Source organism: Stegostoma tigrinum, chromosome 1 (genome assembly GCF_030684315.1).
Source record: "Stegostoma tigrinum isolate sSteTig4 chromosome 1, sSteTig4.hap1, whole genome shotgun sequence".
In the NCBI taxonomy this organism is placed as follows: Eukaryota; Metazoa; Chordata; class Chondrichthyes; order Orectolobiformes; family Stegostomatidae; genus Stegostoma; species Stegostoma tigrinum.
Genome location: NC_081354.1, coordinates 125,458,293 through 125,478,385, shown reverse-complemented (window position 1 = coordinate 125,478,385; position 20,093 = coordinate 125,458,293). Strand labels below are relative to the sequence as shown.

The following is a 20,093-nucleotide window of genomic DNA, read 5'->3' as shown; positions in this document are numbered from 1 at the left end:
TCTTCAAGTCATGAAAACAGGGTTAATGTTTAATTAATTTTGACTGAAATTGAACAAATTTAGAATTCTTCAATACAGTCTTAGATGCTCGTATGTTGAGTTCACTGAAATGCACTCACCATATACGTAAGCTTGAGCTTTTTGTGATTTATCTACTGTTAACGAAAGAAACATTGTGACCCCATAGTGTGGTGGGAGTAGTGTGGTTTGTGAGTTAGAAGACTGAGTAATTTCCAACACGTTGCTATGAAGTAGAATATTGAAGGAAAATTCAGAAGGAAAATTACATACTTTGTCAAGAAACACTTGAAGTTACTCAAAAGATAGCAAGAACTGCAGATACTGGAGTCAGAGTCACCACAGTGTGGAGCTGGAGGAACACAGCAGGTCAGACAGCATCAGAGGAGTAGGAAAGTCCTGGTGAAGGGTCCTGACTGAAAAGTCAACTTTCTTGCTCCTCTGATCCTGCCTGATCAGCTGTGTTCCTCCAGCTCCATACTGTAACTGCCAGGATAAATAACTGCTGAAACTTAGGCCCAGGTAAATTGCAAAGGAATATTTGTGACAATTTAATTTTATCTACAGTCTTTTACCAACATTGCCTGCTTGTGGTTGTTGAAAGAGATAACAGTAATTCTATAACTCACTGTTGGCTCAAGAAAACTGCTTTCTTCCTTGTTTGTTCAACTTCCGCTTATTGTTAGGAATTGCTGTCACCTAACAAGGGAAGGTAACCTTATGTGGATCCTTTTGACATGCTGGGTGTTTAGAACGCTTTCCTCTTACTTTTCTGTGTTCTTCCTTAATTTGATGCTTTCCATCTCTTCTGCCCCACTGTGAAGTCTACAAAATGCAAAAATACTAAATACTTGGTGTTGGTTTTGTCTCCCAATGCATGGAAATATAATTATTGTTCAGTAGTCAGTATTGACGTTTGTTCACTAGGTTTTCAGTATACAGATAACCATTTAATCAAAGTTTTTCGTTCAGTTTCTCGCATTCAATTTTCATATTTGTCTTGTAATATTATATTGCATTGTCATCAGCTTTAGCCCTCATGGTAAATGGAAGACTCAAATCTGTTTTGAATGTTACAAATCGTTTCTCATGATGAGACATCCCATTGTTGCCTGGTTTCTCAATTCAAGGCCTGTATCAAATTTGGCATTATAGGCTTCAACATTGCAAGGAAATGCTGCCCACCAGTTGGGAACTGGACTTAACTTGTTGAGATCCCCAAGGTAGAATTTAATAAATATGTCAACAGGGAGTATATGCAAGCTTGTTTAAATTGCAGGAAGTGCACTTCCATGTTTTTTGTTACTTGAGTTTGTGCCCACTAATGTCATAGTTATATTTGATGACGTGTAAGTGAAATAATACCAAATGTTGGTTAATAAGTGTAAACTAGTCATTTTCATTTGCTTTCTGTATTGGGTCTTGTGATCAGCTGCTACTTCTGACCTTAATGAGAAAATTGAAAAATGGAAGTGGAAAGATAAATTGGGAAGAACTTCCACTTAAATATTTAAATTTATCATCAGAAATTGCTTTTTTTAAAAAAAACGATTGTGAATGCTTTGCTTGGATAAGAAAATTGTAAAGAGTCAATTTATGCAGTTACGTATGTCAGAAATAATTATTTCCCTTCAGATGATGAAAAGAAACTCGTGGAAGAGGTTTTCAATAATGCTATTGACTGCTTGTCTGATGAAGATAAAAAACTTCCTCAGGTGAGTGTTTTGGTACCAGATCAGGTACCTTGTTCACGTTGGCCCCAGCAGTAAGACAAATTTAGCCTCAGTCTTTTAGGTAATATTGAAGCTAAAATGTTGCTTCCTCCAGTTATGCTAGTTAGTGTCATTTTGTAGTGCTCCAGTTGCATGAGAAAGTGAACATTAAATCACACTCAAAGGTTTGTTAGTGAATGGAATTCCCTTCCCCACGAGTTTAGGCTGGAGCTTTAAATTTATTCAAATCTGAGTTTAGTAGATTGGGATATGAAGTGAGTTTAGAGTAGGAGCTGAGACCACAACACGAGCAGCTCTGATCTTCGTGAATAATGGATGAGGCTCGATAGGCTGAATTTTGTTCGAAAATTAATATTGTATGTAATATTATCACTCTCACTCTCTCTCTTTGTCATGCTCAGTTGCTCACTCACTCTCGCTTCACCCCACACACGCCTCTTCAGCCCAGACGAGCGACCTCTCTAGCGCACCCCCCCACCCCCACAAAAAGCAGGCACACCTGTTCTTCTCTCCCCCCCCCCAACACAACGCGCGCTCACCTGTTCCTCAGTCATACAACATGGAAACATAGCCTTCGGTCCAACCGGTCCATGCCGAACATAATACCACGCTAATCCAGTCAAATCCATCCAAATTTTTCATATTCATATACGCATTTAAATGTCTTTTAAACATTGTTATTGTACCCACACCCAGCACTTCTGAGGACATTCATTCCACATGCAAACTACCCTCTGTATAAGAAACTTTTCCTCTCATCCTTTTTAAATCTCTCTCCTCTCACCTTAAAATTGTACCCTTCAGTCTTGAGATGCCCCAACCTTGCGAAAAGACAACTTACATTAGCTCTATCCGTGCCCCTCAGAAGAGGCCTCACCAATGTCCTGTACAACCTCAACATGACTTCCCAACTCCTATTCTCAAAGACCTGAGCAGTGATAGCAAGTGCGCTAAATGCCTTTTTAACCACCCAATCTATACGTGACAGAAACTTCAAAGAATTGTACACCTGATCCCCTGAGTCCCTATGTTCTACAATACTAGCCAAAGCATTGCCATTAATTGTATAAACTCTGCCCTTGTTTGTTGTACCAAAATGCAATACCTTCTGTTATCCAAATTGAATTCCATCTGCTATTTTTTGGCCCATTGACCCATTTGATCAAGTTCTCGGTGTCATCCATAGAATAGAATCCCTACAGTGTGGAAACAGGTTCTTTGGCCCAGCAACTCCACACCAGACATCCCACCCAGACCTATGCCCCGATAACAAAGTGTAGTATGAAACACAATGATTGTAGAAATTGAGTGATACTGGATACCAGTTGCAGCTTATATCTTGTTCAACATGCCTGGCTTTCACTTGAAGTGTGACCATTTGGACTGTGGTGGCAGAAAGCTGCATAATGCTCGTGGTTCAATCTAAACTTGCTACCTTCAGGAAACGGAATTGAGAGAGCAGTGAGCCTTTTTGATTTCAAGTCTCTCTCCTTTATCACATCATCCCCAATATCAATACTTATGTTATTGGAATGTTATTTATTGACATTTTAATTCTTATTTAACCAGGTCGAACATGTGCTACCTCTTTTAAAACGAGGAATTGGAATCCACCATGGTGGTTTGCTTCCTATTTTGAAAGAGACCATTGAAATTCTCTTCTCTGAAGGACTCCTGAAGGTAAAGTTAATCTTGGAGTGTCTTGTATATGTTTGTTAAAGGCTTGGTCGAATATGTTATGAATAAGGTGGTGAGTGGGTGGGACTTCATTGCATGTCATTGCAAGCAATCTGGATCAGTTGAGGTTTCATGGGGCTGGCAGAGAGTGAGGAAAATGTGCAAGTGTGGGTGAGTTAGGAATGGAAGTGAGTAGCATCTGATTATTGAAATTGTGTAATCTTGGTCAAGGTCTAGAAGCCAGATTTGAAACTCCACTTAAGATCAGTTAGGACATGCATATTATAGAACCATTGACTTTAGACTGAGTGAACATTGTACAGAGATTTAAAAAAGGCGTAAGGGGCAAACTTGTTATGCAGAGTGTGGTTCACATGTGAAATGAGCTTCCTGCAGAAATGGTGGATGCGAGCACAGTTTCACTGTTTAAAGATCACTTTGTAAGCACATGAATAGGAAAGGTTTAGAGGGATATAGGCCAAGACCAGGCTGGTGGGACTAGTTTAGTTTGGGATTATATTCGGCATGGACTGGTTGGACCAAAGTGTCTGTTTCTGTGCTGTATGGCTCTGTGACTCTCTGAGAATGGAATGACTGGCTGGAATGTAATATATGTTCGAAAAATAGGGTGATTTTAGGGGGAGGATTGTTTAGCAGGAGGATATTTTTGCTCGCATGCAACTTGAAAATATTGTGTGAAAAGTTGATCATCACTGTTGAAAGAACAAATGAACAGAATCATAATGTTTGCGCTGGACTATTCAGGAGTGTAATCAGAACACATTATCTGAAAGAACAGTGAAAATTTTGAGTCGTTTCCCTCTAATGTTTCAAACGTTGGTTCACTTGAAAATTTCAGAACTGAGATTGACAGAATTTTATTAGTTATGTGCATCAAGGAAAGGGGTCTCAGGTGAATGGATTTGAGGTATAGATCAACCCTCTAATTACATTGACTGAGCAGTCTTGAGGAACTGAATAGAATACTCGTCTTCCTTTTATTAAATGTTTCCATTTAGAGACCTGTGTTCTAATTCAAACAGGTACATTTAAAAATTGTATCAATTTTAGAGAACAATACTTGAAAGTAAAAACCTGCTTGTTTTCTTTGGCCTGGTGCAGTTACAAATTCCTAATCTCTGTTAATTTCACAAAAAAATTTTGCATTTTGGAATATTGCAAGAAAAGGCAGCGTATGTTGCACGTCTTCCATTGACCTAAAGACCCACTTTGAACCAGTACAGTGTGATAAAGATGGTTTTATATTTTGTAATGGATGGTACAACCAGATGGCATGTCAGTCTGTATTACTGGTTACTTGATATCAGCCTTCTGTACGGATTGATCATAGTCATAGAGTCAGGTGACACAAAACAGACCCTTTGGTCCAACTCATCCATGCGAGCCACGTCCTCCAAACTAAATTAGTTTCATTTACTTACATTTGGCCCCTATCCCTCTAAATATTTCCTATTCATGTATCTGTCCAACTGTCTTTTAAATGTTGTAATTGTACCTGCACCCTCCACTTCTGGCAGTTCATTCCACATATTCATCACCATGGTGTGAAAAAGCTGCCTTCACGTTCCTTTAAATGTTTCTCCTCTCATCTTAACAGTATGCCCTCTAGTTTTGAACTCCTTAACCATAGAAAAAAGACTTTTACCATTCACCTTATCTATGCCTGTTCTGATTTAATAAAACTCTATAAGGTCATACCTCAATCTTCTACGCTGCAGTGGGAAAATTAAGAAGTCCCAGCTAATCCAATCTCTCCTTATAACTAAAACCATCCAGCTCTGGTAACATCCTTGTAAATCTTTTCTGCACCATCTCCAATTTAATTATATCCTTCCAAGAGTGGCGCAACTAGAACCCGTACATTGTACTCCAAAAGTGGCTTCACCAACACCATGTATATCTGCAACATGGCATCCCACCTCCTATACTCAATGATCTGAGCAATGAAGGCAAACATGCCAGATACCTTCTTTACCATTCTGTCGACCTGTGATGCAACTTTGAATGAACTATGTACCTGAGCCCTTAGGTTTGTCAGTTCTCAAAAAGTCCTTATAGCCCTATCATTAACTGTGTAAGTCCTGCCCTTGTTCATCTTAACTGAAACATAATACCTCACATTTATCCAGACTAAACTCCATTTGCCTGTCCCCGGCCTGCTGGCGCAAGTGATCAAGATTCCTTTGTAATCTTAGGTAACCTTCCTCACTGTCGACTATTACCACCAATTTTGGTGACATCGCAGACTTACTAGGCATACCTCCTGTATTCTTACCCAAATCACTTATGACTCAAATGACAAACAAGTGAACACAGCACCCTACTTTTAAGTTAAAAGATTTACACTTGCATACTAATGTCTTTATGTCATTCAGTTTTGCAATAATTCATTTTCTAGGCATTATTCGCAACAGAGACCTTTGCTATGGGCATCAACATGCCTGCAAGGACAGTTTTGTTCACCAGTGCCCGCAAATTTGATGGGAAAGATTTCCGCTGGGTATGTAGAATTTACCTTTTCTCAGATGTTTTTACATGGCTCACAGAACTTGTCTTGCTATTTAAATTACAAAAGTCTGTTTGAATACTTTGCCGAATAGTGGAAATAAACTGTACTGCATTATTTTCCAAGCCAGCTTTGAAGAGTGTTTTATTTTGGAATTCTTTTGCAGTGGGTAAATTTTATTTACGGTATGCCATTAAGTGCGCAAATTTTCATAGCTGGGTATCTCACTTTAATGGGATTATTGAGGGGAAACAATGAGCAAATTTTGTGACGTTATTGTCTTGAGATACCTGTTGACTTTTCAAGGCTCCCTTGCTCCCTCCATGTGCTTTTATCTTTGCATCTACATGTTTCTAATTATTTTCATCTACTGATCTTGTGGAGATTAATTCTTCACGCTGTTTATATTCCAATTTTTCTGTTTCTTCCGACTTTAATGAAATACCAATTTCAATGTCCTTGAAGGCTTCAGCAAAGGCCGAAATTCAAGATCTGTATTTTCTGTTTAAAGTTGCTGTTTAAGAATCATTCTGTTTTCTCAGATTATGTTTTTATTCTACTAGTTTGCAGTGACTAAGATTATTGCACAAGGTTCTGAGATTTTTACCAGTACTGTGGAGAGCCTTGTTCCGTAACTCTCATCTGATTCTAATCCAGGCCACTGTTTTGTGATATATTTGCAAAGTCAAACTGTTTTAATACTTGAAATTTTCTGTAACTTGCATCAATGCTTTTCTACACCATTTTCCTTGTTTCCACAATTCTGTGCATGTATTCTTGTGACACCCGCAGGCTTTGATCATTAAAGATTGATCTATCTGCTGTGAACTGTTATGAGTGCAAGAGCAGGTGTCTTGTTGATTTTAGGCTTCCTTTGCTGTTTAGGTGGTAGATATGTGCTAAGATTGCATTGGACCAGACAGGATTTGCTTATTTGAGTGAAACCCAGGAATGTGGATTGGCCTGAAGACAGAGAGAGAAAATAAATCCAAAAAAAAACATAGTCTGGCTGAGTACGTTGAACAGCTGGTACATTTGAATAAGTCCAAGTTTGTTTTTATTTCCCAAAATTTAGAATTTCTTTTCTAATCAGTGTTTTCAAGAATCGCTTCTACGATTCCGTCTGTTTGTAATTAGGATCTGTAACCGTTCATATATGTACATTGCATTAATCTCTTCCATTTTCTTCATGCCCTCAAAAAATCACAATTGTCAGTTAATGTCTAGAATTGCTGTAGCCTTACCTGTGTCAATGTCAGTTCTGTTTGATTGTTTGACGAGCAAAACAATTCATTACTTCCAATTCCAGTACTTCCAAGTTCGAGATGTAAATATTGTATGCATGACAGTAAGTACTCCTGCTCATACATAGTTCCAACAGCTTTGTGGTTTTCATAATTTTCAGTTCATTCAGTTTTGTTATTTATTAATCCATTTCTACTTGGTCAATTAAAGGTGTTCAATCATTGAAGCAGTGGTAAACTTTCAAAGATTAAAAACATGTTAATACAGTTTACTTTCTTTCTAAAAGATCTCTTCAGGGGAATACATTCAAATGTCAGGTCGAGCTGGAAGACGTGGCATGGATGAAAGAGGAATTGTTATTCTTATGGTAGATGAAAAGATGAGTCCAACAGTTGGAAAACAACTTCTGAAGGTAATGGATTCAGCGTAACTTCTTTCATGGAGATATACAGCATGGAAACAGACCCTTCAGTCCAGCCAGTCAATGTTGACCATAATCCCAAATTAAACTAGTCTCACCTGCCTGTGCTTGGTCCATATTCTTCCAAACAGTTCTAATTCATGTACAAATGCAAATGTCTTTTAAACATTGTGACTGTATCCACATCCATCACTTGCTTGGAAGTTCATTCCACACTTGAGCCACTCTCTGTAAACAAAAAAAAATGTGCCACCCATGTCTTCTTTTTTAAATCCTTCTCCTCCCACCTTGAAAAATAAGCTCCTTGGTCTTGAAATCCCTCTCCCTGGGGAAAAGACACCATTCACCTTATCTTTACCCATCATGATTTTATAAGCCTCTCGAAGGTCACCCCTCAACCTCCTATGCTCCACTGAAAAGGTCCCAGCCTATCCAGCCTCTCCCCTCAATTCTCATCAATGTCTTGGTAAATCCCTTCTGAATCCTCTCCAGCTTTATAATATCATTCCTGTAATAGGGTGACCAGGACTGGATACAGTACTCCAGAAGAAGCCTCACCAACATCCTGTATAACCTCAATGTTATTGAGGTCCCAACTCCAGTACTTTGAAGGCCTGAGTAATGAAAGCAAGCGGACTAAATGGTTTCTTAAGCACCCTATCAATAAGTGATGCAAATTTCAAAGAATTATGTACCTGAACTCCTAGATTTTCTTTGTTCTATAACACTACGCAAGACCCTACTTCTATTTGTATAAGTCCTGCACTTGTTTGTTTTACCAAAATGCAGTACCTTGCATTTATCCAAATTAATTCTGCCACTCTTCAACTCATTAACCCAATTGATCAAGATCTCTTTGTAATCTTAGATAACCTTCTTCATTGTCCACCGTATGACCAATTTTGGTATTATCCACAAACGTACTAACCACGTCTCTGATATTCTCATCAAAATCATTTCTATAAATGACAAACAAAAGTGGACAATGCACTGATCCCTTTGAACACTGCCGGCCACAAGCTTCCTGTCTGAAAAACAACCCTCCACCTTTAATTTGTTTTAACTGAAATATGCTTAAAATTAATAACAAGATCTTTCTTAACTGAAGGGTTAGTTCTGAGCAAAATAGAATAAATTAAACTCCCATTCATGCAGTATTCTGAAAATGCAAAGGGATCCATGTTTGCTTGTGCATGAGTCACAGAAAGTTACAGTGCAGGTGTGCAGCAGAAAATCAAGAAGGTTTAATGGAAAGTTATCCCTCATGAGGGGAGTTGTAGCCAAATATATGTTTATTCTTCAGTTATACAGGAATCATTGTGACTGAATCTCAAATACTGTGTGTAGTTTTGGTTGTCTTATTTAAGGAAAAAGTTAAAATGCATTGGATGCAATTCACAATTGGTTTATTACATTGATAAGCTTGTTTAATGAGCATCAATTAGACTGGAAAGACTTGTTTTCAAATAAAAACCAAAAGAACTGTGCATGCTGTAAATCAGGAACAAAAACAAAGTTGCTGGAAAAGCTCAGCAGGTCTGGCAGCATCTGCGGAGGAGAAAACAGTTAACGTTTCGGGTCTGGTGACTCTTCCTCAGAACTGAACTGAGTTTTTCCAGCAACTTTGTTTTTGTTAGGACTTGTTTTCACTTTGTTTCCTGTCTGTCTCAAAGTTATTAAGGTGAAGCGAGTTAGTGGAAGTCCAAAAGGATCGTAAATGGTAATTTTGAAAAATTAGAGTGGAAAACGGTTGTAAGGTAGAGGGGGAGAAGCAGCTTGAAGCTGTTACCGTGACAAAACAATATCCTTGGAAGTAAAAGGCAAAATTTTGGAGAATAAGCTTCAAATGTTTGAAATAACTTGTAGAGGCATTACATTAGCACAACTTGGTAGGGCGCTTCGATAACCAAGAAGTTGGTTGAAGCGGAAGGTTTCAAGGAGCATATTACTTCCCTTGCTTCCTTTAATGAGCCATAAAGGTTTTGGGACAGACTTCCAGATCTATGAGCATCTGTAGCTAATCAGTACAACTTTGTGACTTTGCAAATCCATTGTTGCATAGCTGCAAGGAATTGTGCCAAAAATGGATGGGCTATCCTGCAGGAAAATCAAGCAGCAGTCGAATAAACTCATGTTCCTCAATGATAGACCCTTAATCAACATACTCACTGTATACTTAAGAATTGTTGTCTTTTGGATTATGTGAGCATTTATCAGGCCCACATTGGAGGCAGTAACCAATCAATGCAGGAGAGAGGTTGACTGCTTAGCAGCATGGTCTAAAGACAGCAATCTCTGCATTAATGTCAGTAAAATGAAGGAGCTAATCATTGACTTTTGAAGTGGAGGGCATATCCCTGTCTGCATCAGTGGTGCTGAGGTGAAATGATCGAGAATATTAAGTCCTCGAGTGATGATCACCAAGAATCTACCCTGGTCCACCCATGTCGGTGCAACAGCCAAGAGCGTACAGCGACATCTGTACTTCCTCAGCAGGCTAAGGAAATTTGGCATGTCCATAAAGACACTTGCCAATTCTTATAGATGCATCACAGCATGGTATGGCAACTGCTCTTTCCAAGACTGCAAGAACCTACAGTGTCATGAACACAGCGCAGTATCTTTCAGCCTTCCATCCGTTGACTCCATCGATGCTTCCCGCTCTCTTGGGAAAACAACCAACACAATCAAAGGCCCCCTTACCCCAGTTATTCTCTCTTCCATTGGGCAGAAGATATAAAAGTTTGATCATACGCATGAGAGATTCAAGAATGGCTTCTTCCCCGCTGTTATCAGACTTTTGAATGGACCTCTTAATGTGGATCTCTGTCTGCACCTTCCCTGTGGCTCTAACACTCTATCCTGCACATTGTGTTACAATCTGTCTGTAGAGGATGCAAAACAACACTTTTCACTGTATCTCGGTATAATTGGCAACAATAAATCAAATTGAAATCAGCTGCACCTATTCTGCATTTCACACCCTTTATTACACCATTAGCACTTATTTTATATTTTACCTGAAGACTGTCACCATCTGTTCCTTTCACTCCTCATCCTCCTTCCTTTGCATAAAAGCCATGATTTTCCAGCGTCGGCCTGTACTGAAGAGTCATATCGGACCCAGCATTAACTTTTTCTGTCTCCACTGATGCTGCCAGACTGTCTTAAGTTTCTCCAGTATTTCCTGTTTTATTTCAGATTTCCAGCATCTATATCATTTTACTTCAACTTTTATGAAAGGAAATGTTGTACACTTGTGTGAAGGCTAGTGGCAGGTTTGAAGAATGTACAGGATATTTTTTAAAAATGCAAAGTTTGAATACTAAAATGAATAAGGAAGAAATTAGAGAAGAGAAAACTAGCTGAAAATATAGAAGTTTTTTCGGGGAATTTTGTAATATCCATGTTGTTTTGATCTGCTAGACTGCCTTCAGAGTTTTATTAGGAGAAAATATTTTTCACTTCTATTCATTTGGCGTTTTTTTTCCTAGGGCTCAGCCGACCCCCTTAATAGTGCATTTCATCTGACCTATAACATGGTTTTAAACCTTCTTCGTGTTGAAGAGATCAATCCTGAATACATGTTGGAAAAATCCTTCTACCAATTCCAGAATTACAAGGCAATCCCAGGGGTGGTGGAAAGTAAGTGTCATTATTTTTCCCAGGTTTCACAGTTTATTAATTTGATTTAACATTTCTAATTTTAATGATACTGTTTCCTTTTTCTTTATTTGTTCATGGGATGAGGGCGTCACCAGCCAAGCACCATTTATTGCCCATCCCTAATTGTCCAGAGGGCAGTCAAGGGCTGTGTAATAATGGGTGTAAAATGCAAAATAGGTGCAGCTGATTTCATACACATGTAGGCCATCCAGGTAGGGATATGAAACAGATGGTGTTCCCCCACCCCCAACAATCAACACTGGATTCGTGGTCGTCGTTTGATTCTTAATTCCAGATTTGTTTTAAATTGAATTCAAATTCCACCATCTGCCATGGCAGGACTCAAACCTAGGTCCCCAGACCATTGTCTCTGGGTTAACAGTCCAGTGATAATACTGCCAGGCCATCTCCTCCCTTAAGGATGAAAATGTACCAATTGTGGTTGTTTTATTTTCATAATTTGACTAATATTTACAAGCTTCATCTTGGGGGCATAGTGAAATCAATGTAACTGGTATTTAATAAATGTATCTTCAATGAAGCCTGAGTTCTGTCAGTTAGTTGCCAGATAGTATGATAACTACAGCTGAAGCCAATAGTCCCAATTGTGTGAAACTGCCTCATGTGGCAAAATAGAAAGTTGAGCAAATTGCAAAAATGTCACTGAAAAGGAATATGTCAAAGGAAATGACAGTCACCGCATTTCTATTATCTACAGCAACTTTGGTTTAAATCCTTCCTAAATATATACACATTGTAAATATTAGTATGTTGATACTAAGTGTTAATATCACAATTAATATTTTGAGGCTGATCCCAATCCGAGTAGTATCTAAAAGATCCATGACCTCTGGCTGCTCGTTTCTTCACTCACATATTTGCTCCCTATACTTAACTCTGCTATGTAGAAATGAGTATACTTTTCAGTATTCTGGATCATATATGAAACACACTATCCTTTGCATCACAGTGTTCTAACCCACCCCCCAGTCTAGTTGCTATTCACCTGTTCTTTATGGTTCAATCCATGGATGTAAACGCTTGCACCTGAAGGTCATCGCACACTCATGCTTATTCTCTTCACTATCCCTTTTATTTACATCATTGATATTGACACAGGTGTACTGACTAGACCAGGGGTTGCCACACATCAATCACGAGCAAATGATAGCTCACCCTCTGCCAGAGTACCTTGTATTAAGATTTTAAAATAACAGTTAGATTACAGGATTCAAGTCTTGTTATTAACAGTAAAAAAAAGGCTCTAAACAGTAGATGTCATTTCAGAAAATATTTTAGACTCGCATATGTTGGGATTGCATTTTCAATGTAGTTGCAGTCCCTTCCTTTCTTCTACAACCTGTGAATCTTCATTGTTAAAGACTAATACTATTACAAATTATATTTGTTCTGTGGAAAGAAATTTTTCTTGCACTTGTGAAGTTGTCTCCTGTCATCTACCAAATTGATCAGCATCAAACGACAAATTCCTAATTGTGAGCATTTTTTCCCTCCTGATCTTAGAAATAAGTGAGATGCTGTGTCTTTCATAAATGGTTTTAAACTCAAACATACCTTAAAACTACTGGGTTGCCAGTTTCATTTTCTACAATTACTCTTGAGACATACAATTGAGACATATAAAATAATCAGAGGGTTAGATAGGGTGGATAGAGAGAGCCTTTTTCCTAGGATGGTGACGGTGAGCACGAGGGGGCATAGCTTTAATTTGAGGGGTGAAAGATATAGGGCAGATGTCAGAGGTGGTTTCTTTTCTCAGAGAGTAGTAAGGGAATGGAACGCTTTGCCTGCAACGGTAGTAGATTCGCCAACTTTAGGTACATTTAAGTCGTCATTGGATAAGCATATGGATGTACATGGAGTAGTGTAGGTTAGATGGACTTGAGATCGGTATGACAGGTCTGCACAACATCGAGGGCCGATGGGCCCGTACTGTGCTGTACTGTTCTATGTTCTTCTTTTTGATTTTTAAAACTGCTAATTAGTGCCCAATTACAACACTCGTGAATTCACACCCATTGTAACCGGCTGGAGATTGTGCTAGTTCAGTTGACTTAGTATCAACCTACTAATATTTGCAATGTGTATATATTTAGGAAGGATTTAAACCAAAGTTGCTGTACATAATAGAAATGCGATGACTGTCATTTCCTTTGACATGTTCCTTTTCAATGACATTTTTGCAATTTGCTCAACTTTCTATTTAGCCAATGCTACTATATCGACAAAAGAGTAATAATGAAAATGCTGGTTTCCCCTCAACTGGGATATCCTGACTAATTCTGCGCACTTTTAAGAGGGAGACCAGAATTGCATGAAATACTCCAAAACTGGCTGAACCAATGTTGTTTGCAGCCGCAACATGATCTCCCAACTCCTGCACTCAGTACATTGACCAATCAAGGCAAGTATCCTGAACACCACCTTCACTATCCCGTCTGTCTGTGACTCCACTTTCAAGGAACTGTGACCTTGCACTCCAAGGTCTCTTGGTTCAGCAACACTCTCCAGGACCTTGACATTAAGTGTGTAAGCCCTGCCCTGATTTGCCTTTCAAAAACATTGCACCTCATGTTTATCTAAATTAAACTCCATCTGCCTCTCCTTGATCCATTGGCCCATCTGATCAAGATCCTTTTGTACTCTGAGGTAACCTCCTTTACTACACCTTCAACTTTAATGTTGTCTGCAAATTTACTAACCACAAGTCCTATGTTCGCACCCAAATCATTTATATAAAATGACAAAATGCAGTGGACACAGCACCAATCTCATGATGCACAGATATTTGTGGCACACTGCTGGTCATTGGTCTCCTGTCTGGAAAACAACCCTCCATCATCGACCTCTGTATTCTACCTTCAAGCAAGTTCTGTATCCACATGGCTGGCTCTCTCTGTATTCTGTGTGATTTAAACTTGCTCGCCAGTCTACCATAAGGAACCTTGTCGAAGTGCTGGCTGAAGTCCATATAGACCACATTCACACTCTGCCCTCATCAGTCCTCTTCGTTACTTTAAAAAATTCAGTGAAGTTCGTGAGACACCATTTCCCATGCACAAAGCCATGTTGACTATCCCCAATCAGTCTTTGCCTTTTCAAATTCATGTAAATCCTGCCCCACGATTCCCTCCAACAGTTTGTCCACCAACAATGTCAGGCTTACTGGTCTACAGTTCCCTGGCTTTTCCTTACCACCTTTCTTAAATAATGGCACAGCGTTAGCTAATCTCCAGTCTTCCAGCACCTTGCCTGTAGCTGTCAATGATACAAATATCTCAGCAAGCGTCCCAGCAATCTTATCCCTTGCTTTCCACACAGTTCTGGGGTATACCTGATTAGGTTCGGGGATATTATCCACCTTCATGCTTTTTAAGATGTCCAACACCACCACTTGTGTAGTATGGACATCTTCCAAGATTTATTTCCCCATGTTGCCTATCTTCCATATCTGGTTCCACATGTAGGCAACCTTGCTGATCTTTAAGGGGCTGTATTCTCTCCCAAGTCACTCTCTTCTCCTTAATGTATTTCCAGAATCCCTCTGGATTCTCCTTAACCCTATTTGCCAAAGCTATTTCATGCCCCATTCCTGATTTCCCTCTTGAGCATACTCTGACTGCACTTATACTCTTCTGGAGATTCACTTGGCCCTGGCTATCTGTACTTGGCATATGCTTCCTTCTTATTCTTGATCAAAACCTCAATTTCTCTAGTCATCTGCCATTCCGTACATCTGTTGGCCTTGCCTTTCACCCTAACAGGAGCACACCGTCTGTGGACTCTCGTTATCTCATTTTTGAAGGCTTCCCATTTTTCAGCCATTCCTTTACTTACAAATATCTGCCCCCAATCAACTTTTGAAAGTTCTTGCCTAATACCGTCAAAATTGACCTTCCTTCAGTTTAGAACTTTTTAGATCCAGTCTATCCTTTTCCCTCACTATTTTAAAGCTAATAGAATTATGGTCACTGGCCCCAAAGTGCTCCCCCATTGACCTAAGTCATCTGCCCTGCTTTATTTCCCAAGAATAGGTCAAGATTTATATCTCTCATAGGTACATCCATGTACTGAATCAGAGAATTTTCTTGTGCACACTTAACAAATTCCTACCCATCCAAGCCCTTAACGCGATGGCAGCCCCAGTGTATGCTTGGGAAAATTAAAATCCCCTACCACAACCACCCTATTTTTCTCTCACATTACGGAGACCTCCATACAAATTTGTTTCTCAATTTCCTGCTGACTGTTGGGAGAGATGATAGTACAATCCCAAAAAGGGTGATAATCCCTTTCTTATTTCTCAGTTCCACTCACATAACTTCACTGGATGTATTCCCAGGAGTATTCTCCTGAAGTACTGCAGTAATGTTATCCATAATCAAAAACGTCGCTCCCCTTTCTATTGTATAGATATATTCTATCTCTACCCTTGAACATTAATCTACCAGTCCTGTCCGTCCCTGAGCCACATCTCTGTAATTGCTATGATATCCCAGTCCCAAGTTCCCAACCATGCCCTGAGATCATCTGTCTTACCTGTTGGGCCTCTTGCATTGAAATAAATAGTTTAATTTATCAGTCCTACCTCGTTCTCTGTCTTGTTCCGGCCTACTGTGACTGTGTGTCTTACTCTTTTTCCGAATTGTATCCGCCTCAGACAGCCCTCTTTCTTCACCATCTCCCAGGGCTTTCCCCTACCCCTCGTAATAGTTTAGATCCTTCCAAGCAGCTCTAGTATAGCTCCCTGCCGGTATACTATTCCCTTTCCAATTCAGGTACAATCCATTCTTCTTAAACAGATCACTTCTACCCCAGAATCATGCGGGCCTAGACAGAGCAGGTAGAGAACAACTGAAGAATAACTGATGTTATTTAAAAACATTAAATTAGCATTCGAAATAGAAATAGGCCCTTTAGCCCAGCTCGTCAGTGGTAGTGCCTTCTTTACATTAAGCAAAAAATATTTAACAGATGTAGGTATACTGTTCACATCTCAGATCACTTTACTTTCGCTGTCAATCTAACTCTCTCGAATAGTAACAACCATGTGTCAGTTCCTTCTAATGAAATGAAATATTTTCATTTGAGATTTGACATGATGTTAATTCAATAACGTGAAAAGAAAGCTATTTATATTAAGCTAGTGATTTTAAAGTAATAAAATATCCCAAGCTGTTTCACAGGAAATTTTGAAACAAAATATGAAACTGAGCCCCATGAAGAGATTTTGATCAGGGATTTTAATGAATATCTTAAATGAGGAAAGTGAGTTGGAAAGGCTTTAGAAAGGGAATTCCAGAGGTTAAAAGATTAGACAATGAGACCAGGGCCATTAATGCGTAACAGTTAAAATCAGGGTGCTCAGAAGCCATAATTAGATGTGCTCAGTTAACTCTCAGATTTGTGAATCTGAAGAAAATTACAGAAGCAAGAGCAGACAAGGCCATGGAGGAATTTGAAAGCCAGGATGTAAATTTAAAGTTTAAATCAGTGAGCACAGGGCTAATAGGCGAATGGGACTTGATGAATGTCTTCTCCCCCAATGATTGATGTATATTATATTTAATGCATTTTGGAGTCCGTTTGAACCGTTTTAGTTAGGTTTACTTGCATTTCAATAAATATGTCAGCACGCATCTATAAAGAGTCAGGCAGAATAAATGGTGTGTCGAATCTGTTTAGTACAGTAATTGTGTGCAAGTTGTGGAAAAACTAATAAAAACAAATCTGTGAATAATATTTTACATGCATTGACATTCTTTCTCTGGATCAAGGCAGTGAGCAAAAGCAAGCTATGGAACCCTTGGACCAAAAACAAAGTTCATGGCCAAGTGCTACCTGGGGAGCATGATGTAATTGTTTTGCAAAGCTATGAAATAATGAAAAGCAGACAAAAAGCACTTCATTAGGATTCTCTTGTTATATTTGATTCTTCATAGAAGGTGAAAAGAATGCAAATTGGCCATGATTATTAAATTGTGTCATGAAAAATAAAAATAGACTTTTTCCAGAATTTTTAATGTCACAACTAAATGGAATCTTAAAAGCAGTTTGCAGTAGTAAAGTTCAGTTCAAAGGCAATGCTGCAGAGTTTTTTAAAATATAATTCTTTGGATGTGGGCATTGCTAAAAGAGTCAACATTTATTGCCCATCTTTAGTTGCCCAGAGAAGTTGGGGATGAGTTTCTTGAACTGTTGTAGAGTAGTCTTTTATTGTTTCTGGTGGTTTGATTATAACTGATGGCTTGCTGGGCTACTTCAGGAGACTGTAAAGCATCATCAACAATAATCATGCAGTGCACGTTTTAGTGTGAACATGGTTTCTGGCCTTGGAATATGAAGAATAAAGTCCGAGATTATATTCCACCTTCAGGTAGGGAAATGAATATTATTGGCATTATGGTTACTTAGCTAATAGATTCCATTCATGCAGCAATCCAGGCATCATTTGAGAGATTTGTTTCATAGACTTGGTGCTGTGAACAAGTATAGCACCTAGATTCTTCAGGTATCTGAAATAATTGAAATGTGTCTGCCTTAAATACATTTCTGCCTAGCTGCATGCTGTTATGCTATTTTTAAGAAACTTCAGAACTCGTTGACTGAACTTGACATGAGAACTGGAGAATGGTTCTCAAAGAAAAATAAAATGCTGCAGATGATGGAAATCTGAAACAAACACAAAACACTGGAGAAATTCAGAAGATCTGGCAGCAACAGTGGAGAGAAACAAGTGTTTCTCGTTCAGTGCGAGTGTTCAGAACTGCAGATAGCTGGATTACCTGGTCTTCATCCAGCACACTGGATTTTTCATCTCAAAGGATTTGAGATTACAGTGAATTACCTGAATATAATCTCCAATTGTGTCATTTTAGACCACTTTTGAAGAAGATTCAGTCCAGATTTGAAACATTAACTGTTTCTCTGTCCATAGATGCAGCCACACCTGCTGAGTTTCTGTGCTTATTAATTGATCTCATCAAATTTTGATTGGAAGATGTAAGGTGTGTCTATCCCTTTTTCTTGGATGTTTATTGCTAGGTACAATTTTTTCAGTCAAATTGAGTTTTAGCCAACCAAAATACCAGTCTAAGAAAAACCTGTGGAACCTCCTGTCATAGTTAGGAATTCAATGGAACAGTTTGTTTGACCATGTGCAAGAATTTTCTTAAACTTAGATCATTCTAAGATGAAGAAGTTGATAATTGGCGATAGCACTGAGATAATTCACTATGACCTGTTGAGTCTTTTGAGAAAACATAATCTGGTGCACCAGTTGCCGATCAGGCCAGTCACCCTGGGTCATTGATGAGAATTGAAGGGAGGGAGAGTTGGGATTCTTCTGATTCAGTTTCAGATAAACGAAATGTGTGTACACCAGCAGCAGGTTAGAAGAATGGACAAGTAATAGAAGATAGGAGAAACAGCTGCTCAGTGATGAATACCTTGAGCATCCAAAATTCCTATTAGTGCCTTTTTGGTGTACATTTCAATTTATGTGGACTCATCTAATATAAATTCCTGGTGGAGCATGCTGATGTAATCAATTTAATTGCCACAACTCATTGTAGTTTGCTTTGTTGATTTGTTTCTTTACAAAGTTGGTGTGTTTTATAATTTGAAAATTTTTATATGAAAATCCAGCCATATAGCTGAGAGAATGTCACTGTACCAGAGTGATTGTTTTTTGTGAACTGAATTTTGGAAATGCTACCCAAATCCCTGCAGATATTTGCATTTACTTTGCCAAACTAAAGGATTGTTAGAGTTTGTGAGAAACTGAAATGGTTCACAATGGTGCAGTGGTCTTTTGAGAATTGCATCAACTGCCTATAGTCCGCCTTGTGCCAAGTCCGACTCTCACATCTCCCTGTGCTCACTAACACAGCTCCAGGCTAAGTAAAACTTCAAATTTAAAATTCTTAAGTTTTGAAGAAGTGTCATTATACTCAAAAGATTAACTATTTTTTCTCTCCACGGATGCTGCCAGTCCTCCTGAACTTCTCCAACAATTTTTGGTATGTTTAAAATCCTTAATCCCATTTATGAATTCTTCCTTGGCCTACCCTGTCCAATCTCTAATCTCCACTACAACCATGTATTAAACAACCCATACTCCTGTAAGGCTTCTTGCATATCCCCAATTTTAATTATTCCTGAATTGATGTTCAATTTCCTCCTCTTGGACCAAGCATTTTGATCACAGGAGCAGGCATGCTATTTGACCTTTTGAACTTGATCTGCAATTCAGTAAGTGATGTGATTGTTATTCTCATCTCTGCCTTCCTAACTGTCGTCCTCATAATTGTCAACTCCCTTGTCTTTTAACAAACTATCCAACTTTATCTTTTGCAAACTCAATGACCTGGTCTTGACTGCTTTCTGAGAATGCCAGAGACAAATGACCCTCAGAGAAAGAAGTATCTTCATCTCCGTCTTAAGAGCGTACATTCATCGGTCCTAAACTCTCAGGCATAAAGAAATATCATCCCAGATATCCATTCTATCAAGTCTCCTAAAGATCTTTTATTCCTGGAAAAGAATACCCTTCTTTCTTCTAAACACCAATAAGTGTAGAGCACTATTCATCAGAAACTGAACTAAACCAGCAATATAAATACCTTGGCAACAAGAGCAAGTCAAAGACTGTAAAATCCATTGCACATAATTTACCAACCATCTCCTCAAAGTCTGTACATCACCTACAATCCACGAGTCAGGAGATTGATGGAATTTTCCTCACTTGCCTCAATGAGAGCTGTCCAATCGTACTCAAGAAGTT

General features: G+C 38.8%; 1 protein-coding gene across 1 annotated transcript in view; it reads left to right on the top strand.

Moving 5' to 3' along the window:
- Positions 1 to 20,093, top strand: part of mtrex (Mtr4 exosome RNA helicase) — a 129,881-nt gene that overhangs the window by 55,468 nt on the left and 54,320 nt on the right. The window contains exons 12-16 of the mRNA XM_048527213.1: positions 1,654 to 1,733; positions 3,321 to 3,431; positions 5,848 to 5,949; positions 7,487 to 7,612; positions 11,116 to 11,266. Of these exons, the coding sequence (XP_048383170.1) occupies positions 1,654 to 1,733; positions 3,321 to 3,431; positions 5,848 to 5,949; positions 7,487 to 7,612; positions 11,116 to 11,266 (570 nt within the window). The remainder of the gene's footprint in view (positions 1 to 1,653; positions 1,734 to 3,320; positions 3,432 to 5,847; positions 5,950 to 7,486; positions 7,613 to 11,115; positions 11,267 to 20,093) is intronic.